This window comes from Camelina sativa, chromosome 7 (assembly GCF_000633955.1).
Source record: "Camelina sativa cultivar DH55 chromosome 7, Cs, whole genome shotgun sequence".
Lineage (NCBI taxonomy): Eukaryota > Viridiplantae > Streptophyta > Magnoliopsida > Brassicales > Brassicaceae > Camelina > Camelina sativa.
The window spans coordinates 13,072,970-13,097,898 of record NC_025691.1 but is presented as its reverse complement, the minus strand read 5'-3'; the positions used below and the strand labels follow the sequence as shown (position 1 = coordinate 13,097,898).

Here is a 24,929-nt window from a genome sequence, read left to right as displayed (position 1 = left end):
TTCAAACCATAGAAAGAAGTTATCATTTTCACTTGTTGATAACACGAATATAAAGAGTTGAACTCTAATGATGAAAGGATAGTTACATTATTTTGACTATAGAAAGCTATCACGCACTAACTGGTCCAACAGTCTCGACCAATGTAACATTTGCCATTATTACACTACCCAAATATTAAATTTTCAACTTGTTTCTTAATATTCCCATTAAAGCATTGAGAAGTGATCCAGTCTTACGTACTCTCCCATCAATGGCTACGATCAACTTCCTCCACTTTGCGTTCTTTCTTTTTATTCTTCTCTCTCACGCATCAGGTTTGCTTTCTTACAACTTTACATTCCAACAATATCTGTCTTTGTTCAAAAGTGTATTTTCATAATATTATTAGTTGCACAATTCTTCTAATCACACTAGCTAGCTTTGTTGTTCTTTTTGGTGATCAGCTTCAACGGTAATATTTTACAACAAATGTAAACACACGGTGTGGCCAGGAATCCACCTAGCGCCGGCCAAAACTTACTAGCCGGCGGTGGATTTGAGCTTCCAGCCAACAAATCCCGTACTCTTCAACTCCCACCACTATGGTCCGGCCTTTTTTGGGGTCGCCACGGTTGCACCTTCGACAGATACGGCCGGGGTCACTGCGCCACCGGGGATTGCGGTGGTTCTCTCTCCTGTAATGGAGCCGGTGGTACACCTCCGGCCACTCTCGCCGAATTCACCCTCGGCCCAGTGGATTTCTATGATGTTAGCCTCGTCAACGGGTCAGTAAATTTTATAAAAATTGCCTCCTTTAACACATATTTAATACAACTTTAATTATTTGTAATGTTAGATATAACCTGGCGATATCGATAACGCCGATGAAGGGTTCAGGTAATTGCAGCGACGTGGTTGTGTAAGCGACCTAAACAGGATGTGTCCGGTTGGGTTGCAAGTCCGGTCACGTAACGGGAAACGTGTAGTAGCATGTAAAAGCGCTTGCTCTGCCTACAAGGCTACAAATTACCAAAGTACTGTTGTACCGGCTTGTTCGATAACCCAATATCTTGCAAACCAACAGCTTACTCCAAAATCTTCAAAACCGCTTGCCCTACAGCTTACTCCTACGCTTATGACGACCCAACCAGCATCTTCACTTGTTCCAAGGCTAACTACATCGTCACTTTTTGCNTCCACTTTGCGTTCTTTCTTTTTATTCTTCTCTCTCACGCATCAGGTTTGCTTTCTTACAACTTTACATTCCAACAATATCTGTCTTTGTTCAAAAGTGTATTTTCATAATATTACTAGTTGCACAATTCTTCTAATCACACTAGCTAGCTTTGTTGTTCTTTTTGGTGATCAGCTTCAACGGTAATATTTTACAACAAATGTAAACACACGGTGTGGCCAGGAATCCACCTAGCGCCGGCCAAAACTTACTAGCCGGCGGTGGATTTGAGCTTCCAGCCAACAAATCCCGTACTCTTCAACTCCCACCACTATGGTCCGGCCTTTTTTGGGGTCGCCACGGTTGCACCTTCGACAGATACGGCCGGGGTCACTGCGCCACCGGGGATTGCGGTGGTTCTCTCTCCTGTAATGGAGCCGGTGGTACACCTCCGGCCACTCTCGCCGAATTCACCCTCGGCCCAGTGGATTTCTATGATGTTAGCCTCGTCAACGGGTCAGTAAATTTTATAAAAATTGCCTCCTTTAACACATATTTAATACAACTTTAATTATTTGTAATGTTAGATATAACCTGGCGATATCGATAACGCCGATGAAGGGTTCAGGTAATTGCAGCGACGTGGTTGTGTAAGCGACCTAAACAGGATGTGTCCGGTTGGGTTGCAAGTCCGGTCACGTAACGGGAAACGTGTAGTAGCATGTAAAAGCGCTTGCTCTGCCTACAAGGCTACAAATTACCAAAGTACTGTTGTACCGGCTTGTTCGATAACCCAATATCTTGCAAACCAACAGCTTACTCCAAAATCTTCAAAACCGCTTGCCCTACAGCTTACTCCTACGCTTATGACGACCCAACCAGCATCTTCACTTGTTCCAAGGCTAACTACATCGTCACTTTTTGCTCTCACCATCGCCGTTAAGTTACGAAAAAAAAACATGAATAAAGAAAATGAAGCATTTCTCTATTAGCAAAAGAATCTAGTTGTGTTTGAGATTATGTCTCTACTTTTGTAACTTCCTTGAATGCAAATCCTTTATATTAATATCAATGGTATCCATCTTGCTAGTGTAATGTACGGTAGGTTTTGTATATGCCAACCAAAAACTTTCATAAATACACAGATATCATGAGCTTTCTCTATCTCTATGCAATTCCATCGAACAATTTTAGGGAAGACCAGGTTGGGTTATATCGTAACATGTGAGAGATTATTTTCATACATAATAAAAATGTTTTCAAATAGATTGATAAGATGATTGAATTGTAATTGTTGTTTGATTTTCCTAATCTACTTTTTTTGTTAAAAAATATATAAATTTAGGACATGTCATGCTTAGTAACATATATTAAAATCGAAAGTTAGTACAAAATGTCAAAATGACTTCGTAAATAATATAGAGAAGAATTTTGAGGACTTATTGTAACACCCCAATTTCATTATTGGGCCAGTTTTGATATTAAGTTGCAGTCCATTATGGGCCAAACAAAGAGAAGTCACAAATGGACAAAAGGGTTTTGTTTTTGTTGAAGTGAATGCTCGTGTAAACATATATAGCCGCTTTAATGTTTACGACAAAGGAGAGAATTTGTGAACCCTAGTCATAAGCCTCTCTCTACGTCAGAGCTCACCGTCATCATTGTCGCTGTCAAGCTGTAGACTGTAGTCATCACTGTAAAACATGTGATGAGAGAAGAACACCTTAGTATTTAGGAAATAGTATATTGACTCTCAATATTATAAGCTTTAGGTTATATACAATTATATAGTATAAGAGTTTTCTAAACTATAATGATTACAAATATATAATATCTAGATAATAAATATTACAATATCTCATATTAACTAGATGATCTTCTAAATCCTTCTACAACCACTGTGTTGTCCATCCGTCGTGGTGTTGTAGTTTTCGTCTCATGCTGGAGCCATCGTCGAGTCCACCATTGTTGTGATGGATCATGGAACTAACCACTTCGATTTCCTCCGATGTTGCCATGGTTTCGTCTCCGCCTCTGTACGATGGATGCCGTTAATCACTGTTGGTCATTCACCACCGTAAGATGTTTCTACACTTCATCGGTTGATAGCCGCTGTCATTGGAGCAGTCGTAGTCCATCGGCGATGCCCTTAAGGGTAAGGATACCCTAGATTTATTGTTAACTTGCGCATGAAGCTTATGACGTTGTCTTGATCCGTTTTTTTTTGTTTCTGGTTTTGTTTGTTGGATCATAAAGAAGTAACCACCGTGAGCTGAGCTGCTGTCGTCGAGCCGTCGAGGAGATTCTCCGATTGTAAACGCCGACAAAGGTAACGGGGAAAACTTATCTTGGGTCGCTCGAGAGTTAGGTGTTGACTGGTTCTCCCGCTACCTCCCCCAAACGCTGTGTTTGTGGGAGGTAGCGGTTGCTAACGATTGGTGCCAATCACATAAACCGTTTCCACTCACTCCCAACCGTTCCCAATCGCTCCCAACTACTGAATTCCAAAAGCTGCTTCCCGCAAGAGTTTGTGGTTGCGCGCGTTTGCGGTTGGAAATTAAAAAAACAAAAAGTCAAAAAATACTAATTTTTTTTTATATATCTTCAACATAACCATTGTACCCATGAAGGATGAGAGAAATTGAAGTACAAATACGATTGAGGAGATTAGAATATAAACAATTACAAGAAAATAAGATTCCAATTAACAAAAAACCAAAAAATATGATGTAAAACTATTGGCACATCGCACATACGTTCCAAAAAAACAAAAAAAACATAACATTTCATCAAAAATTTAAGAAAATAAGATTATTTGTGAAAATATTAAAACAAATTACCAATGACTCTTCTTTACTCTTTCATAATTAATTTACCTTAGACTTGTAATTCAATGTGAGGAAGTTAATTAGTGTGTGAGATTTAGCAGAGAAGATCTATAATCTAAAGCATAAGTTTTGTCATTTATCACATTACTTGATCAAAGTTTGGGTGAAAAGCCAAATGCATAAAGTAATAAGTATTTCAATATGAAATTTATTTATTTTTTGACTAATTATTTTAGTATTTTTAAAGATTTTTAATTATAAATCAAATTTAATGAAGTTTTTGGTGTTTTTAAACATTTATATAATTATATATTACATTTATTATGTTTTAATCGCTAATGCAACCGTTGGTCAACCAGTCGTTAAACTCCCGCAAACGCACCCATTTTAAAATGCTAAACCAGTCATTCAAAACGCTTAATAACGCTTGAAACCGCAATCGCGCGCTTCCGCAATCTCCAGCAACTGTAACCACAACCACAACGTTTGAACCAGTCAGGCCCTTAATGTTGTGTGATGTTGATTATTGGACCAAAGCCTAAACCTAACTGAATCACAGTGTGTATTAAAGTCAAGAACCGATGCAATACGTGAGTTGATTTTTGTGTTGGTATGGTCGCGTGTATAAGCTGAACGGTGGTGTCATGGACAATGTGCTGTAATTGGTTATTGATTAAACTAAGTTGTATGATTGTGGTGATGAATTGTGATTATTGAACCGAATCATGGTCTCGTGGTATTATTAAATTATTGGATTTTGGTTTGGTTTAATTACTAAGCTAGATCTAATTAATTATTTGGAATGATACCCAGTCAATTTAAATAGAGGTTTTGGGTTGGATTGGTTTAATTGATTATAGTCATCTAAACCACTACAGATCGAGGATTGCTGCTGAAGCGGGTTTATGTTGTTGCTTTTTCTAAACCAAGGATTAAATCCAATGACTAAGGTGAAGGTGGTATTTGCGGATAACAATAACCTATTTCCTTATGTACTTTTCGATAATTGCTGAGTATAGATTTAAGAATTGTTTGTTAAATGAATGTGTTTGTGTGGATTTGTGTGTATGGTAAGTAGGTTGTTAGTAACATGATATATGTGAAGCACCTTAGTTACATGATTTGATGTTATGAGTTAACGTATATATTATATTATAAAATATAATTATGAACATACATGAGAATGAGAATAAAAAAGGAAAAGATACTTGAGGATGATGGACTGTAATAGACCGACGGGTTCATTGCAGGTCATAAACCGCTGACGAGCAGTACGGGAAAAATCGAGCTATGGGCCCTGGTCTTCCAGGAATGAGGTTTGTGAGCCAGAAAAAGTGATAATGGCCAAATCTATAAGGAAAGCAAAACTTTTCAAGTAATATAAAGGAAAAAAAATGTTTTAATGTGGTAATTACAACGAAAGTGCATAAAATAATATGAAAGTTATTGGTAAAAAATAAGATGTTTGTTTGATTGCTAGTCATTCTCAATCTATGCTAAGTAATGATTGTTGATTATATTTGGAACGTGATTACTGTATCTCCAGTGGGCAGAGTTTGATCTCCTCCTTTTTCCCAGATTAGTAAGTGCAAGAGTTACAGTTTAAAGTTTGTTCGTTGGTGAATTTTAAAGAAAAAAACGTTTTTGGCCAGACCGAATACATTACATGTTGTTCCGTTTTTTTCGACCGTACATGTGTTACACTTATTTTTACACTTTGAGAAATTAATTAATTAATGGTATATATACTTTAGGTACGTATTATTAAACGATCAGATTTTAAAAGTTGAGATTTGCTTTAGTCGTTTTCCCTTTTAGCAAATGACGATAAGTAATTTATGTAAAAAAAAATTTTAAATCAAAATTAGGCTACATATCAACATATGGAGCAAAAGAATTCACATCTTATTAATAAATAAAAGATATATCTTCAAGTAAAATCAAAGAATCAGATTACTAAATCTCATATACCAAACTTGTTTCTTCCGTAGATTCCTCATCTACTTCTCCTCCCCAAAGTAGTCCACCTTCCAAGTTAATTAACCATATCTTCATCTTTGACAATGAATCACTGCTTCTTCTTTCAGCCAAACATAAACCCCCAAAATCAAAAACATGCTTTTCTCTCTACTCGATCAAAAAGTGGAAAGCAAAGAACGAGAACTTCAGTGTCCCCTCAGTATTTGGAGAAGATTCTACGATTTCGTGGTGAAGTTATTAGCTACACAGGCCTTGAAGAAAGTAACACTTGGCCGACGACATACACTTGGCAAAGTTGAATCAAAGAAGGAAAATTCTGATATTGGCTCTAATATCATAAGTAATGTTGAAGAAAACATGGTTACAAATGAAACGGTATCAGTAGATGGGGAACAAGTAGAATTATGTGTCCCAAAAGAAAAGGCTCCAAGAAAAATTGTGAGCATAAAGGATGAAGTTGATGAGATACGCATAAGTTCAAGGAGAATCAAGAAGAGGACATCGAAAGGAAGTTTTAGCTCCTTCGATGATGAGCATGAGGTTGTGTCTTTGAAACCATTGAAATCGATTCTAAGAAAGGATTCAGGAGTAAGCAAAGATCTATGATTACATATTATATTGGATTTGTATTAAGGAAAATTGCATTCATGTGTAAGTTATGTAATTATGTTATGGTTGATGTAAAATTAAATTTACATACTGTTCCATGCACGTTATGCATGAGATTAACTAAAACTTTTTATATTAACAAATAAATTACAATTTTAAAAAAAATTGATAACAATTGTTGATATGTTTAAACAATGTTTTGGTTCGTTTTATTTTTTTTCAAGCTTATGATTTTAGATAAAATATTTTTAAAGAAAATTTAAACATAATTTTAAACAATTTTTGTAAGAAAACATCAATTGTTATATGTTTAAAAAATAGTTTTTAGGCTTATATCTATTTAACATAATTTTCATATTATAATGGATGTAAACATAACTATAACGTAAAGACACAAGTACAAGTATTTCTGATTCTGTATGCCTGTCCGGTTTGGTCTCTCTAATTACATGGTCGAAGATCATCAAAATCTCACGAACAGAAACCATCCATTAAGAAATCACGTTTCCATGGCTATTTTTTTACTAACTGCATATCTAGCTAGTTGCTGTACTAATTTGTGCAATAATATATTCTTCAAACCGCGTTTGACATCCAAGTTTTCGTTAGCAAACGTAGTTTCGTAAGATAACCGTCTTCACAGTTGAAGAAAACGGCACTGTACAGACTCATTCTCATCAAAGCTGACTAGTACGTCTTCAATAACGTTTAGCTTGTTCATTCTATCCATTGATTCTCCTTTAAAAGATGTACCAATAAACTTACCATATTCTGAAACGGGAAAAATAAAACCATTTAAACTGATAAGGAAATATCAAAGTAAACTGATGAACCATTTATGGCATTGGCACCATTTTTGTATGTTAGCTGGTAATATATATGAGTTCTAATTGTTGATGAGTTTATAGTCATGTATTATATACCATGCGTCGAACAGTCGAAGTTTGCAAAATCATAACTTCTTCTATATGAAAAAGTCAGAGACAATAATTCCTTAAAATTAATTCTCAACCAGATCATAATTATAGTTCCTCAGCTCATATGGCAACGTCTTCATTATCGGAAAAGGTAATGATTGACTGGTGCTATGGTAAAATAGCACCGACACATACACTGTGTTTTAGTTTTCTTTCCCTTCAAGATCTGTTGACCAATAAGACATTTGAAAGCTAGGATATAAGACTTCATTTTGGAATTTGGGAATTCCGTAAGATGATTAAGTGCTATAGCAGACAAGTTAGTCTTGAAACTATTTATGTTATTATTGAAGGAAATACCAATACATTTTGACTAAATTAATTAATCATGACTTATTTTGGAATATTTCCATGACAACAACATCCACGGTCTTGAGTACAAACGCCAAAATCATACTGATAATTTTTACAATAGTCAGTGCAACTGACGTCCCCATGATCACGACACGGTTCAAATCCTCCAAAGCATTCCACTTCGTCAAACAACATTCCAGAACCTGTTTATTACCAATACATATCATTAAACCAGTGTACACATTACAATTATAAGGAGAAAAATCAAGCCCATAAAAAAAAATGGATGTAAGAATATACTAGTACCCGATGTTGTCGTACGACTGTGAACAAAAGATATGACAAAAAAGATAGTAAAAACATATCTTATTGAAGTTTTCATTTTGATAACCATTTTAATGGTATTTTTAAGTTTTTTTTTTTGATTAAATTTTCTAGCTAAGATGATTAGATATATATATATATAACACAAACATATGCAAACAGGTCAAGTTTTATGGTAAAAAATAAAAGGAACATGAACATTCAAATAATTTTCTTATAGATTTTTGGTCAAAAGAATTAATGTTTAATGACTCTCTTACCTAATTAGTTCGTCAATGACCAAATTAAATATATTAAAATTACATCACATATGTTCTATAGACAAATGTTGGTGGTTCTTACTAAATATAAAATGGATGGAAGAAACATAACTCGAAATATTAATGGTACTGCGTACAGTACATAGTAAATTGTAAGTGTTAGGATACGTGTTCGTATATATGTAAAATACTAGATATTCACCTGGAGTGTACCACGGGATTATAGTTTTGTTTAGGGACGCATAATATAATTTATTTATTATTTTATCTATATATGTAACTAATATGTTTTATATTTTTTAAATGTACCATAGTTTTAATGACTAATATATTATGTATTCTATAATTCATATTGTGTATATGTATTGCTTTATTATATTGTTAAAAGATTAAAATATCCTTATTGTTCATATAATTTACTTTAGTAAACAATTATACTGTTTTGTGATTTTGTATTTTTATTTACAATGGATGAAAAATATATTTTTAATTCTATTATTTTTTATAATTATATGAGTACACCACGAGGCTATTTTTTTTTATAAAAAAATGTAATTTGTTTTATAGATTAAATATATATATATATAACTAATGTTTAATTTGTATTTTTAAAAATGTACAACCTTACAAATATAGATATACTATTTAGTATAGAAATTAAAAAGTATTTAGTTTGAGGTCTATTGTTTAATATTATAGTATCCTGTACATATATTTAAAATTTTAAAATAATAAAAATACTATTATCTATCTATATATCAGTTAACTTTAGGTATATATAGTTTTGTTGTGAAATGCAAATAAAAGTTGTTGACGGTTATTTGTCTGATATGAATCTACATTGTTTTTCTTTTAATAAACTTTGGTTATTGAAATGGATCCAAGAGGTGTGTCTAATTTGTTAGAAATGGGAAAATAGCTATTTGAACAAAAAAAAAAACTAATTCAGTATACTAATTACTTACAAATATATATTACATAATTAACTTTTGTTTTAAAGTAAACTAATATTTGTTTTTTTTGTCTAGACCGACACAATTGTTCTTTTTTTTATCTGACAAAACAAATCTATCATCTTCTTCGTCTTTGTTTTATCCGTCCATTGCGACATCTCCGCCCATCTTGATTTTTAGTCAATCGATTTCATCATTCTTATTTGTCATAATTTGTCTACGAAAGAGTGTTTAAGTTTTCTGATGAAAAATAGGAGATATCATTATTAAGTTTTGATTTTTGGCATATGTAGAACACGAAAGAGTGTTTAAGTTTTCTGGTAAGTTTGTGTAATTGTGATTGCTGATGTATAATCAAGGTTTAGGTGTAAAGTATTTATATACTGATCATTTAGGTCGACTAAACAAATCTGTGCCCGCAAAAAATATTCGCTTAAGCAACTTATTGTGGAGAAATGAGGTGTAAGAGCATTTGCAGTGGTGAGAGATTCACATAGTCTCTCAAATATATCATTTTAATATTAAATGTTTAGTTTAGTTATTTATTTAAAATTTAAAAGTAAAATAAAATTTTAAACCAATCATTTGTTGTCATGTGTATAGGTAGTCTCTCATGAGGTTCTTAAAAGTTCTCTTTTGAAAATCGATTCTCATTTCTCACTCTTACTTTTTATTATTTTTTATTTTTTTATTAGTGAGAACTCTTTCTGAGAACCTATAACTGTACATGTTCTAATCTATTTTATTTTTGAAATATTCTTGGAATATGATATATCTTAGCATTTAAATTTTATTTGTTTTGAACATATATATTAGGGGAAAATAATTGGATATCAATGCGTTGAGATCGAAAATCTTGGCCACGGATCCTCTTCCAAGATTGAAAATCAATTCGTTTATTGATTAGGCTAATTGTTTAGGAAATGTATATATGGAAAAAATATTGTTTTGTAAAATTAGAAACTTAATATTAAATTAAATTAATTATAAACTTAATACCTAATGTATAAGGGACTGGTTCCTATTGTTTTGAAAATTTTATTAGGATAGGAAATCTTGTTTCCAAAAATTGAAACTGAGTACTAGTTGATTAAATGAAAAACAAATTAATAATTAATGCCAATGGCATGCTTGTAAATAGGTTTAAACTTCAGGATTTATTTCATAATTATCTCTAAAAAAGTATATATAGATTCACTTCTGATATGAGTCTATTATATTAGGCAATCTCAACTTGTATAAATACGGATATTATGTGAATGAATAAAATCAGACTTTCGAAAGTCATGGTATGTAACACCTGCGAATCAATTATTGGTTTTCTGGGATGGGTGTCGATCGACACCATGGTGGTGTCGGTCGACACCAATGTTATCTGGTTCGATCAGATTGATTTAATCGTCGATTTTGGTCGGTTTGGTTTAGGGAAAACCACAGAACCGGACTATTAAGTGGGAAAAACGACCTAGGTCGTGTTTTGGTGTTTGTCTCGCTGTTTTTAGAGAAAACAAAGAGAGAAAATTGTTGAGGTTCTAGAGAGAGATTGTGAGATCAAGGCTTTGTGGATGAGATCTTGCTGTGGGAGTGAGGATTCAAGGCTAGGAACGTGTGGGAAGCTTGTTGGGAGTGTGAGATTCGTTCATTGTTGGTCAGAGAGGTGAGTGCATGACCATGGCTAATCTAAGCCTTTGATTCCTTGTTCTTGCTTGTTTGTTGTTGTTTTGTGTGTTTTTCTTGATGGGATTGGTTGCTACAGGTTCCTATGGACGTATATGTCTTGGGTTTTGAGTATTGGGCGATTTGGAGGAGGTTGGGAGCGAGATTCGACTCTCGGCTTCGAGCGGATCGCGGTTGCAGAGTGAGTGTCGATCGACACCAGAAAATTAGGCATCGATCGACACTATGGGGTAGTGTCGGTCGACACCAAGGCCAGTGTTGGTCGACACTTGGCTGGTGTCGATCGACACCTCCCTTCCAACGAGATGATGTTTGATTTCCTGGTTTGTATGTCTTATTTGTTGATTGTTTGGAACATTGGTATCACTGTTGCTTGTGTGTATAGTCTTGTAGATGGGAGGATTGTCTCACTGAGTGTTTATCAAATACTCATGCATCTCAATATGTGTTTGTGGTGCAGGTAAAGGCAAAGTGTGATCGTGGAATCAAGGCGATGAAGAGGAGGATGTTCTAGGGACTCGATTGGATGTTGTCTCGCGTTGCTAGGTTGCTAGAGTTGGATCATTAGAAACATTGCTAGGTTGCCGGTTTCATGTTTCCTCATGATTGATTATTGGATTGTTGTTATGGATTATTATTTATTATTTAGTTATTGGATTATTCGTTATTGGTGTTGTTATCCGCTGTTGAATGTGTTTGTGGTTAGGTGGCTAGTGGATATGGGACCACTAGTTGTAGATTATTATTTATTATTATTATTAATATTATTATTTATTATTTAAAACAAAAAAAGGGTCCGGTTGTTTCATGGTATAAGAGTGTTTGCTCCTGTGACCTAGTTTTTTTTTTAAACTCTACCACCGCCGTTGTTTCTTTGGAACAACCGCCACCGTTGTTTCTCTCTCCATCGTTTTCTCTCGTTGTGTTACTCCTCTTCTCCTTTGAGTTCATCATGCCTGACCAACAACTCACCACGAAAAACACGACAGAAGCCTCTACTAAAAGTTTTTACTCCCTCAACGCATCTGACAATCTAGGTGCCTTGATTTCTTCTGTCATCCTCAAGGAAGATAACTATCTTGAATGGGCAACCGAGATGAAGAATTCGCTTCAAGCGAAGCAGAAACTTGGTTTCCTCTATAGCTCTATCCCAAAACCCGCCGCAGATCCTGAACTGAGTATGTGGTTTGCTGCAAACTCGATGATAGTGGGTTGGATTTGTACCTATATTGATCTAAAAATTCGGTCCACCGTCTCGTTTGTGTCTGACGCCTCGTCGCTTGGTCTTTAATCCGTGATCATTTCTCTGTTGGAAACAGTGTCATAAAAAAAAATTTGTAGGATGAAATTTCTTCTTGCAAACAGAATGAGAAATTTGTTTTGGAATACTATGAACGTTTGTCCAAACTGTGGGAAGAGTTACAAAACTACAACACAAGTTGCGTTTATCGCTGGGAGGCCGCACCCGACATTGCCAAGGAACGTGAAGACGACAAAGTTCATCAATTCCTCTTTGGTCTTGCTCTTCCTGGCTTCACCAATATTCGTTCTAATATCACTAATCAAGAACCTCTTCCTACTCTGAATCAAGTTTATTCACGTGTCATTAGAGAAGAACAAAGTCTCAATGTTGCCATGGTAAGAGAAACCAACAAAACAGAGGCTATTGGTTTCTCAGTTCAGTTGGAGGTGTCTCCTCAAGTTGCTGCCGTCTCCGGAGCTCGTTTCCATGACCTTCCTTCGCTCTTGTGCACTCACTACCATCTTTAAGGACATGAAGTCTCAGAATGTTTTTAGTTACATGGATTTGCGGACTGGTACTTTGAGCAAAAAGGTGGTAATCGAGCTTCTCATTCTGATAATCGCAACCTCTCGGTTCGTGTCAACAGGGACTCACGTTATGCTCACCATGGTGATCGATCCTTCAGAGGATGTGGGAGGGCTCAAGCTGCTTCAATCTCCGACAATGGCACTGATCAAATAACTCAGCTGATCAGCCTCCTTCAAAGCCAACGTCCATATACCACCTCTGAAAAATTGTCGGGTAAAACTCACCTCACTGATGTGATTATCGATACAGGCGCTTCACATCACATGAGTGGAGATAGTTCTCTCTTAGTTTAAGTTGTTGACATCATTCCGTCCACAATGACCTTACCTGATGGCCGCCTTTCTCAAGCTATTAAGTGAGGCTCTCTCCGACTAAGCTATACTTATTTACTCAACAATTTGTTATTTGTTTTGGATTTTGATTGTATACTCATCTCTATTTCCAAACTGTTGAAACAAAATGGTTCAATAGCGATATTTACCGACACTTTGTTTTTCTTGCAGGATCATTTTTTGAAGACTTCGATTGGAGGAAGGGAGAATGAGGGAGTGTACTATTTTACCGGTGTGTTAGCTGCACGTGTCAACAAAGTTTCATCGGCAATTTCAAATTCTGGAGCCTTGTGGCATCGTAGACTAGGACATCCTTCTTCTAGTGCTTTGCTTTCATTACCAGAATGTGTTCAATCTCCCACAGATATTGGAAAGATCAAAAGTTGCGATATTTTTTTACGTTCTAAGCAAACAAGAGACGTCTTTCATGATAGCATTTAGGGGTGCGACTTCGGTTAGATCGGATAATTCGGTTTCAGTTAATCGATTTTTTGGTTTATTCAAAAATTGAAAACTGTTCCGAATCTAACCGAATAAGATTTTGGTTCAGAGACGGTTATTTTGGTTATCATAATTCAGATATTCGGTTAAGAATTGTTGGACTAAAAATATTTTGAGAACTGGACTTTTGTTTGCAGAAAACCCAAAGGCCTGTTAACAAAAACAATAAAAAAGAAAGTTTGTTCTTTTTTTTTTGCTGTACTAGCGACGAACATTAAATCAATGAAGACACGAATGACGAGATCTGGAAAGACACCGGCAACAAGATCTGAAAAACACTGATGGTGAGATTTGAAAGGCAGAGCTCGTGGTATAGAAGAATGAGATAATGGTGAAGGAAAAAGGATGAAGAATGAATGAAAGAAAAATAAATGATGATGATAAAAGATGATAAATCTAGGAAGAAGATGATTGTTATGAATCGAAACAGAAGAATGAAGAAGAAGAAGAAAGTGAATGCTCAGCGACTAGGACTAGGGGATTAGGGTTTTTTTGTTCTTTAGTTAACCATTTGGTTTGCCCAAACTGACCAGAAAATCTCGGTTAACCAAGCATAACTAATTTCATTATGATCGGTTTACTCAATTAAAAGAACCCGAACTGATTTGTCCAAATTTTGGTTCGGTTCATTTTAGAATCGCAGGTCTAATAGCATTAATAAAGCTTTGGATTATTTTTTTTAGTACATTGTGATTTATGGGGTCCTTATCGTACTTCGTCTACAAGTGGAGCTCCCTACTTTCTTACTCTTGTTGACGACTACACCAGTTTGGTTTGGACAAATTTGATGTCTGCCAAAACCGAAGTCTCTAGGTTAATCAAAATTTTTTGTGCCATCTCTGAAAGGAAATTTGGGCAGCCAATCAAGGCGTTTCACAGCGAAAATAGAACAGAGTTTATGTGCCTCACGTCCTATTTTCAAGAACATGGCATCTTACATCATACTTCGTGTGTTGACACTCTACAACAAAATGGCCGCGTGGAGCGTAAACATCATCACATCTTGAATGTGGCACGAGCCTATCTTTTTTAGAGTCATTTACCAACTAAATTCTGGAGAGAGAGCATACTTACATCCACACAGCTTATCAACCGTACAACCTCATGTGTTCTTGATAACAAAACTCCATATGAAATGGTCTTCGGTTTGCGTTCGTCATGCGATATGTTGCGGACGTTTGGTTGTCTGTGCTATGCCCATCACTGGTCCCGCGACAAAGATATGTTTGGGTTGAGAAGTCAAAAGTGTGTGTTTGTTGGTTACCCATTTGGAAAGAAAGCACGGCGTTTGTATGATCTTAATGCAGAACAATTTTTCATAAGTAGAGACGTCTGATTTCAAGAGAATGTTGTTTTCCTTCGCCTCCATCTCGACACTGTCACCACTTGTCGTGCAACATGATACGTCTCTACTCGAAAATGATTGTGATCTCTCTTTTGTTAAGACCTATCCTATCAGTGTTTCACCACCTTCATTTTCTACTGCTCTGGTCACTCCTGAAGATGTAATAGGTGTTCCTTCTTCACCGGTTGTTGTTACTGACACACCATCTACACCACCACGACTGGTGGTGCCTACGCTAGTATTCTCTCCTCGAGGTGATACTGCCTCTGCAACGCCATCTTCGTTGCCTTCGAATCTGCTGCTCTTGATTATACGTCGTCCTCTTCTGGCCTTCTAGAGTTACTTAGGAAGGGTCACCATGTGAAGGAATCATCGGTTTTGCTCAAAGACTATGTCGTCTCTCGGAATGTATACTTTACTCCTCACACTCTCTCTCCTGGTTTCTCTGACTCAAACTCCTTGTCATCGGTCTCCGGTAAGGTCTTGTATCCCATATATGATTATTTGCATGATTCTGGTTTTTCTGCAAATCACATTGCCTTCCTAGCAGCAGTTCTTGATAGTCATGAACCGAAGCATTTTAAAGATGCTATTCTTATCAAGGAATGGTTTGAAGTTATGCAAAAGGGAATTGCTGCTCTTGAAGCCAATCATAGGTGGGATTTCATAGACTTACCTCCAGGAAAGAAAGCAAACAACAGCAAATGGGTATATAAACTAAAATTCAATTCCGACGGCACCCTAGAGTGTCACAACGCTTGTTTGGTCGTTATGGGAAACCATCAAAAAGAAGGGACGAATTTAAAGAAACATTTGCGCCTATTGCTAAGATGACAACTATTCACTCTCTCTTTGGTGTTGCTGCTGCAAAAAGATTGGGAAGTCCATCAAATGGATGTTCACAATACATTCTTACATGCTGATCTTGACGAAGAAGTTTACATGAAATTTCCTCCGGGTTTGAAGTCAACGGATCCGAGCAAAGTGTGTCGTCTATGCAAGTCTTTGTACGGTCTCAAACAGGCCCCTAGATGTTGGTTCTCCAAGTATATACTGCTCTTTGAGGGCTTGGTTTCTTTCAAAGTTATCAAGACTACTCTTTGTTTTCTTTACTCAAAGACCGGCTTGTTCTCCATATTTTGGTATATGTGGATGATTTCATTGTTGCTGGTATGTATCTCCATGCCATAAACAAATTCAAGGTTCAGCTTAATAAGTGTCTTCACATGAAAGATTTGGGTAAGCTGAAATATTTTATCGGTATTGAAGTCTCTGGGGGTCCGGATGGTTTTTGCTTTCAAAACGGAAATACGCTATCGACATAATTACCAAAGCAGGGTTGTTAGGTGCCAAGCCTTCCCCTGTCCCAATAAAGCTCAATCACAAACTTGCTTCTGCTGAAGGACCAACGTTTGAAAACTCAGAACAATATCGGCGCTTAGTTGGGCCGTCTTGTCCGATACCTCAAAGGCTACCCTGCCCACGACATTTTTCATCGGTCTGACTGCAAACTTCATGTTAGTGCATATTGTGATTCAGAATACAATGCATGTCCTTTAACACGCCGCTCTCTCTCGGCCTATATTCTATATTTAGGTGACTCCCCGATCTCTTGGAAGACAAATAAACAAAAGACGGTATCATCTTCTTCTGCCGAAGCCGAGTATCAGGCTATGGCGTATACTCCTAAAGAACTTAAATTTCTGAAAGCTCTTCTCAAGACATTAGCTGTGGATCATCCTCAACCAATTGACTTTCATTGTGATAGTCAGATTTGCATTCATATTGCTGATAATCTAATGTTTCATGAGCGTACGAAACACAATTAGTCTGACTGTCACCAGGTTCGTGATGCTGTCCAGGCCAAACTCATCACCACACAGCACATTTCTACGAAGGACCATGTGGCTGATCTTTTTACGAAGGCATTCCTCGGACCAACATTTGCGAAGTTATTTTCCATACTTGGTGTTTGAGACTATGTACCACCAACATGACGGGGGTATTAGATTACGTTTGTATATATGTACAATATTCACTTCTGATACGAGTCTATCATATTAGGCAATCTCAACTTGTATAAATACCGATATTATGTGAATGAATAAAATCAGAGTTTCCAAAGCATTTCAGTAATGTTTTAAAAACAGGCTCACGGGTCATATATTGTACTATACAATGTTTTCATAATCATATTACCTATTCTATATGATAAAGTCAGAAACAATAATACGATCAATCGGATCATACCCGAAAGAGGTCTAGCTAATCATATGGCAACGTCTTCATTATCGAAAAAGGTAATGATTGACCATTGCTCTGCTCAAATGACACATACGATAAGACAGAAAATCATTTCTGCTGACGTGTCACTTTTATTCAAAGTATATTGCGTATGTGACAAATGTCAATGGGTCTTACTAAATTGGATGGAAGAAAAACAACTCGAAATTGTGCTACAATACAAATTACAAAGTAAATACTTTAGTTTAAAATATTATATATATATATATATACTTCGAATGTTAACTAATTTATATAAGTATTTCGAATTTGAAAGCCATCATAATGAAAAAGAAGCAAGAAAAAAAAAACTGTTTTTTTCTTGTTATATTTATTTTTTTATTTTCATTAATTACCATAAATACTTTTTCCTTTAAAAAATTCAGATAAAGAGTGCTAACTAGCCCCAAGATTATTATCCGGATCCGCGGATATCTGAATCCGTATCCGCTTTTTTATCCGAAAAACAAATATCCAAAAAAACAGGTACGAATCCGGATAGTAAATCAACGAATATTTAGAATTCAGATATGGATACGAACAGTCTAAAAATTTGGGAAGGATAATGGATATTCGTGATATATCTATATCCACATAAGGTTTTGTATCTTAAAGGGCATAAGGTTTTGTATCTTAAAGGGCTTATAACGTTAAACCCCAAAACAAAATTGTAAGACCCACAAGTTTAAGTGTTTCTTTATTTATTTTCATTTCAATAAAAAAAAAAATTCAAAACTCTGAAAAAACATAAAATCCTTCGTCACTTTCTAATTCTCTGTGCTTTTTTTACCTTGTTGCCAACTAAAGAAGATTCTCTCCTCCTTCAAACCAGATCTACGAGCAAAATAGCAAAATTAGAGAGAAGATTCACTCTCTTCTCCTACGTTTCACCCTCTCTTAGCCCTGAGATTATTATCCGGATCCGCGGGTATCCAAATCTGTATCCGCTTATTTTTTTTATCAACCAAACACTAATTAGAAAAGTACTCCAGAATTGGTGACCCAACTTGGAGGAAAATAGTTTACAAATGATTTAGATGAACTTAAAGATCTAGACGACCGAGCAAGACAATCCGCTCTCAAATTCGAAGAACGAGGTATCTTGGACAGGGAGAAGAGGGGAAAGGCGGCCGAAACAGGTGGAAATCGTCAATGATATTAGAGAAAGCGGGCCAATCTTCAGGAGCTTGAATCATTGTAACCAATTCAACATTGTCCATCTCAAAGCGCTGACAAACAACACCATTGCCCAAAGTAGAGCCTCCAATTCTGCATGAAGCGGGGAAGGGCTTCGACGAAGACATCTAGCACCCAACAATAAAATCTGATCTTTGCCAACTCCACAGCACTAACCCAAGCCTGAGTTGGTGTAACATCCGCACAGGGTGTGTCGGTCGATGAACAGGGTGTGTCGGTCGATGCATGGTCAGTTTTGAGCGGACGAGTTTAAGTTAAATGTTGTATTTTGGTGTTAGGAAAAACCCTTGAGTCGATTATAAAAGGAGTTTTGTCGTCTTGTGGCTGGTTTTAGCCGCTTTTGAGAGAAAGAAAGAGAGAAAATACTTTCTTGCTATTCTTGAGTGTTCTTGGGAGTTTTGATAGATTAGAGGCGGTTCCTGTAGAGATCTGGAGCTGTGATTGGTGTAGGAGCTTCCTAGGAGCGTTCACTTCCTGTTTTAGAGTCAGATTCCTCTTTGGCAAAGGTAAGTGCATGACCATGGCTTATCTAAGCTGGAGTTTTCTCTTATCTGCTTGTTTATTTGTTTTATTAGCTTTTTGTTACGTTGTTGAGCCGCTAGAGGCTTTGGGAAGCTTTTTGTGGCTTTGGATTGTGTGTTTTTGTGGTTTAGAGACAGAGATCCGGCGAGAAGCTTCGGGGGAAAACAGTGCTTGGCACATGCGTCGGTCGATGTAATGCGAGGAAGGCGTGGATTGACCTCGGAGCATCGGTCGGTGCCGTGTAGAATCGTCGGTCGATGAAATTAGGGATTTCGTGCAATGTTGAGCATGTGTCGGTCGATACAGTGTGCGTGTCGGTCGATGCAAGTGAACCTTGCGTCGGTCAATGCAAGGTTGTGTCGGTCGATGCAAGCTTGTGTCGGTCGATGCAAACCCAGTTGGTGTCGGTCGATGCAGAGTCCTGGTTTGTTGTTGATTGGTTATTTGATTGTTGGTTGATGGTTAGAGATGTCTCTATTGCTTGTGTGTATAGCCCAGTAGATGGGAGGATGACCTTACTGAGTGTTTATAAAATACTCATGCATCTCAATTTGTGTTTGTGGTGCAGGTAAAGGCAAAGTGTGATCGTGGAATCTAAGCGATGAGGAAGAGGATGTTCTAAAGGCTTGATTGATTGTGGTCTAGCTATTGTTAGGTTGCTAGAGTTGAGTTGATAGAACATTGTAGGATGTTAAAATTGTTATTTACTTGATTTGTTATTGGATTAATTCATTGTTGGATTTATTTGGTTAATGGAATTGTTTGGTTATCCGTTGTTGCTGTTTGTTACTAGGTTGCTATTGGGTATGGGTCAACTAGAGAATTAATATTATTAAAAAAAAAACGGGATGGATTGTTTCAGTTGGGAACCGATAATTTCCAGGAACCATCTATTTTACAAAAGGGACCCTGAGCCAAAGTCACCAAGGGAGCCGACGAATCAAAAGGATCTGACTTCCCTGAAGAATCCATATCCGCTTTTTTATCCGAAAAACAAAAATCTAAAAAACGGATACGAATCGGATAGTAAATCAATGGATATTTAGAATTCGCATACGGATACAAATAGTATAAGAATTTGGAATGGATAACGGATATCCGTGATATATCTAGACCCATATAAGGTTTTGTATCTTAAAGGGCTTATAACATTAAAGACCAAAACAAAATGGGCTACCTGTAGTAGACTCCCCTACTATAACAACTCAACTAAATTCACCCTGTACTTTTGGTCTCTACCCATTTCCCCTTGTACAAATTTAATTCTACCCAATTTTACTTATACTTTATAACTCTATCTAATTAATCAAAATCAGATTAGCTCTTTAATTGCGTTTTAAAGTTACAAATTCCCGTTTAATGTACCGCGAGCAAAATTGAAAATTTGATTTTGACCCGATCATAGTTAATTGTTGATCCAATTTAAATCCAAAATCTTAGGTCTAATATTGGGGAAAAATTAAAATCTGGGTTCTTCTTATCTCTTCTCTCTTCTTCCCCGATACTCTCTTATTCCCATAGAAATACGACGAACTCGTGACATTAGCTGAGGAATTCAAACCGTTGACATCTTTGACGAGGGCCGAGATGATCTCTTTGTGCGAATCTTTTTTTACCCACGTCACTGAAACATGGTCTGGTTTAAAGACCCATGAATCTCCAACAACACCTACCAAGTCTCCGTCTATGCTCTTGTATCTTATTTTGTCTAAAACGGTAATTGAACGATCATCTCTTGCTATAAGTTTGAGATGGAGAGGATGAGCCAGCATCAGCAGATCTCCAGAGCCTCTCTTCTCCCACTTATACTCCAAAGCAAATGGCTTTACGAAATCAGCTTCACCGGAAACAGGGTAACGACAACTGTACCGGTCGAGAGTCGTTTCAATTCTAACAACCCCCATAAATTCTTTAGCCATGAGAAAACTCTCTCCAACTCTTTGTTTGTTTGTTTTTGTGTACCCTTATTGTAATGAAAGTTGGATTGAAAGAGAAAACACCATCAAAGAATTTCAAAACACATGAGTACATTAGTCTAAAAGCAACACCATCAAGCAAACATCATAATAGCTGCAGTAGTGTACAACCACAACCAAAAACAAAAGGAAGCCGAAATTGGCAATAATGTTGTTGGCCTGAGAACCTCCAAAAAAGTAGACAACACATTCAAATGGGATAAACCCGTGAAACACAACCTAGAGACTACATCAGAGCTGATTGAGAAGGTTGTGTGAGTGTTAGCGTATCCGGACCTTGAGTCTCTTGGGTTGTCTTCTTCTTAGACTTCTTCTTCGTGTTAGCCTGAAGCAATAATAGTTAGTCAATAAGAGACTATGATGTAAGAAACCAACTATAAAACTGAGTACAGTTTACACAAACAGAAACATACCTTTTCAAGTCCAGCATCTTTTGGCTTTCTCTTTCTCGGTACCTTCTCCTTTGGAAACATCTTACATCCCAATGCGTTGTGGCCAGCTTCACCGCAACTCTTGCAATGCATGATTCTTCCTTTTCTGCTGAGTCTATCTACTTTAACCTTTTTTTTTCTTCTTCTTCATCGGTGAATCATGCTTTCCTTTGATCCTTGCAAACTTACCTCCTTTTTTCTTTGATTCTTTCTTTCTCCCAGGTATTATAGGTTCTGGTGGTGCGACCACCAACTTGTAAGTTGAATTCATCCAATATTGTGGTCCCCTTAATGGGTAGGTGGCTGTGTGGTAGTTATCTCTCCACATATCTGTCAAGAAAAACCTAGATATGTAGTCCTCAGCGTCCAAACCCGCTTCTATCATCGCAGCATAAGCATGCTCACAAGGAATCCCACTTATTTGCCACTTCCCACATGAACATTTACACTTTGGTATGTCCACTCGATGACCACCTCCATCTAGATATACATCAAATATGCCATGTGTGCAACGATACACTGTACATCTACCTGCATCTTTCTTCTCCAATGCAAGGATTTTCAGAGCATATTTAGAAAATCTACCTTGATGTTTGTAGGCTTTCTTGTTCCTCTTAAATTTCGTGTCATTCCTTGTCTCCTTATCGTTTCCAGCATCGAAACCAATGACTTTGCTCTTGCTTTCGTGATGGTGGAGTTGAATGACTCAGTTGCATTGTTGTCGACATCCTCACAGCAACTACCGAGTCTATAGAAGCACCTTGACCAAGTATGTGGTTCCTCCTTCAGTACATCATTGTACAATGCATCATCATAACATCTCAACTCGTTGAGATGCTTCTTATATTCCTTTTTGTTGTAACTTCAAGCTAATCTCCACACTAATGTCTTTAGCATATCCTTCTTGGCATGATTTTTCTTTAGATTCTCGACAATGTGTTTAACACAGCTCCTATGTTCAGCTAAGGGAAGCTCAATTTTAACTGCACTTATAAGACCCTATCGAACAATTTTGAAAACAGGTTGTTAATATACTAATCATGTAACAACAACAAATTTAAATCAGAATGAAATGAGATGTTCTTACCTTTGAACGATCTCATATAATGACAAACCGGTTGCCATTCTCTAAACTTAAATCCTTTTTGATTTGTTGGACAAACCACAACCAATTTTCAGCATTTTCAGATTGTACTACAGCCCAAGCAACCGGATATATTTGATTGTTTGCATCATGACCAACTGCAGTCAACAAAACCCCTTTGATAGCAACCTTCAAGAATGTGCCATCAAGTCCTAGTATAGGTCTACAACTCCCAGCCCATTGTGTTTTAAGTATGTTAAAACATACATAAAACCTGTCGAACACATCTTCACCCTTATCATTTACGTTAGTATCAATGAAGGAAACAGACCCTGGGTTTTGAGAATGAATCTCTTCAACATATCCCCGAAGATGAGCAAACTGTTCATCATACTCTTTCTGGATCAATTTCAGAGCAAGAAGCCTTCCTCTTTGGCATTGAGGGATTGTAGACACCAACTTCCAACGCTCTTTGATGAAGTGTTGAATATCCATAGGCATAAATTTCGAATTTAGCCTCAGCTTATCCATTAACAACCTTGCAATTACAGGACTCCTCAACATTACAAATTTCCCATTTGGTGTGCAACTATGCTGCATACATGATGCCCTTACCTCAAATAGTTGCTTCTTCTGAATCCATGCACAATAAACCTTCCATTGACATTTCCCACCCATGCCACACTTGTATGCAATTTTCTCTTTCTCCCACCTACATTGGACCAGATTATGTCCGTCTTTCAAAGCAGTTTCCAAAACAGCTTCTTTGAACTCAACACTTGTGAAGAAAGTACATCCAACCACCAATTTATCACCCATAGCCCTTCTGATTCTTCTATCCCTCAACACCATAGGATCCTCATCTTCATCTGAACTATCATGAATTACATTATGACCAATTTGAATCTCATCCTCAAAATTGGCTACTCCATCCTCTATTTCAAATGCAAATCGCTCCAGTGGATCTTCTTCATCCTCCTTTTTTTTCTTCGATTTCTTCTTCTTCTTACCGTTATCGGATCCATCTCTGTCTTCAACAATCTCACTCTCACTCTCTGATTAAGAACCCTCGACATCATCTGATTCAGAACCCCCATTGTACTCGACATCATCTGATTCGTCACTATTTAAAGAAAAAAAATGTTAAGCATCAACGACACATCCTTTCCTCACTCTCGAAATCCACTAAATTCCAACAATCCCAACAAATAACACCCAACAACAATAACATAACATAAAACTTACGACATATTTTCTGGGTTAGCGATTGACCACGACGATTTAGATTCCAACCACCGAAGACGAAGCAATACGTAGCAGAGGTAGAACAAGGAGAATAAAAACCAGGAAAGAAAATAAGAGAGTATCGGGGAAGAATAGAGAAGAGAGAAGAAGAACTCAGATTTTTTCTTTTTTTTTGGTCACGACCCAGATTTTAATTTTTCCCCAATATTAGACCTAAGATTTTGGTTTTAAATTGGATTAATATTTAACTATGATCGGGTCAAAATTAAATTTTCAATTTTGCTCTATCGCGGTACAGTAAACGGGAATTTGTAATTTTAAAACGTAACTAAAGAGTTAATCTGATTTTGATTAATTAGATAGAGTTATAAAGTGTAAGTAAAATTGGGTAGAATTAAATTTGTATAGGGGGAAATGGATAGAGACCAAAAGTACAGGGTGAATTTAGTTGAGCTGTTATAGTAGGGGGGAGGGTCTACTACAGGCAGCCCAAACAAAATTGTAAGACCCACATGTTTAAGTGTTCATTTATTTATTTCCATTTCAATAAATAAAAAATATTTTAAAACTCTGAAAAACCAAAAACCCTTCCTCACTTTCTAATTCTCTGTGCTTTTTTTTTTTCCTTGTTGTCAACTAAAGAAGATTTTCTCCTCCCTCAATCCAGATGTACAAGCAAAATAGCAAAATTAGAGAGAAGATTTACTCTCTTCTCCTATGTTTCACCCTCTCAACTCTAATGTAAGATTTTTTTTTTTTTTTTCGTGTAGATGGATTCTACCGATGGGACTTCTAAATCCACAACAAATTTTGGAACTCGTACTTCAAAAGGATTCTATATACCAGAATCACAAGAACAACCTCAATGAACAGAGACAAAGTCTTTAGCAAATGTTGTGGAATCAAAGAAAAGGTCTAACCCGTCTAAGGCCTGGGACCATTTTGTGAAGACTAATATTGCCGACAAAGCTAAATGTTGTTATAGTTCCTCAATGATTGCATGTAGAACGAAGACCGGTTTGAGAACTAGTGCAATGTTAACCCACATCAGGACATGCAAGCTGAGAATTCCATACGAAGATGAAGGTGAAAATGACAGTATAAAGCTGAAGCAATCAACATTATT

The 24,929-nt window shown here is 36.6% G+C and overlaps 2 protein-coding genes, 1 long non-coding RNA gene and 2 pseudogenes across 3 annotated transcripts; 3 read left to right on the top strand and 2 right to left on the bottom strand.

Annotated features, from left to right (window-relative positions):
- Positions 183–1,311, top strand: LOC104701069 (annotated as a pseudogene).
- Positions 1,381–2,318, top strand: LOC109125704 (annotated as a pseudogene).
- Positions 6,000–6,656, top strand: LOC104701068. The gene has a single exon (XM_010416700.2). The coding sequence runs from the start codon at positions 6,098–6,100 to the stop codon at positions 6,566–6,568; it is 471 nt and encodes a 156-aa protein (XP_010415002.1). The 5' UTR covers positions 6,000–6,097; the 3' UTR covers positions 6,569–6,656.
- On the bottom strand, positions 7,838–8,248 carry LOC109125625 (defensin-like protein 199). Its single transcript, XM_019227617.1, has 2 exons — positions 8,149–8,248; positions 7,838–8,045 (listed from the first exon to the last, which is right to left on the bottom strand). The coding sequence occupies exons 1-2, from the start codon at positions 8,234–8,236 to the stop codon at positions 7,882–7,884; spliced, it is 252 nt and encodes an 83-aa protein (XP_019083162.1). The 5' UTR covers positions 8,237–8,248; the 3' UTR covers positions 7,838–7,881.
- On the bottom strand, positions 20,803–23,990 carry LOC104701067. Its single transcript, XR_753707.1, has 4 exons — positions 23,804–23,990; positions 22,562–23,681; positions 21,457–22,473; positions 20,803–21,368 (listed from the first exon to the last, which is right to left on the bottom strand). It is a non-coding gene; the product is annotated as an uncharacterized LOC104701067 (long non-coding RNA).

Coding starts and splice junctions, on each gene's coding strand:
- LOC104701068 (XM_010416700.2), top strand. CDS start 6,098: ATGCTTTTCTCTCTACTCGATCAAAAAGTGGAAAGCAAAGAACGAGAA.
- LOC109125625 (XM_019227617.1), bottom strand. CDS start 8,236: ATGGTTATCAAAATGAAAACTTCAATAAGATATGTTTTTACTATCTTT. Junction 8,046..8,148: donor CAGTCGTACGACAACATCGG/GTACTAGTATAT, acceptor GGTAATAAACAG/GTTCTGGAATGTTGTTTGAC.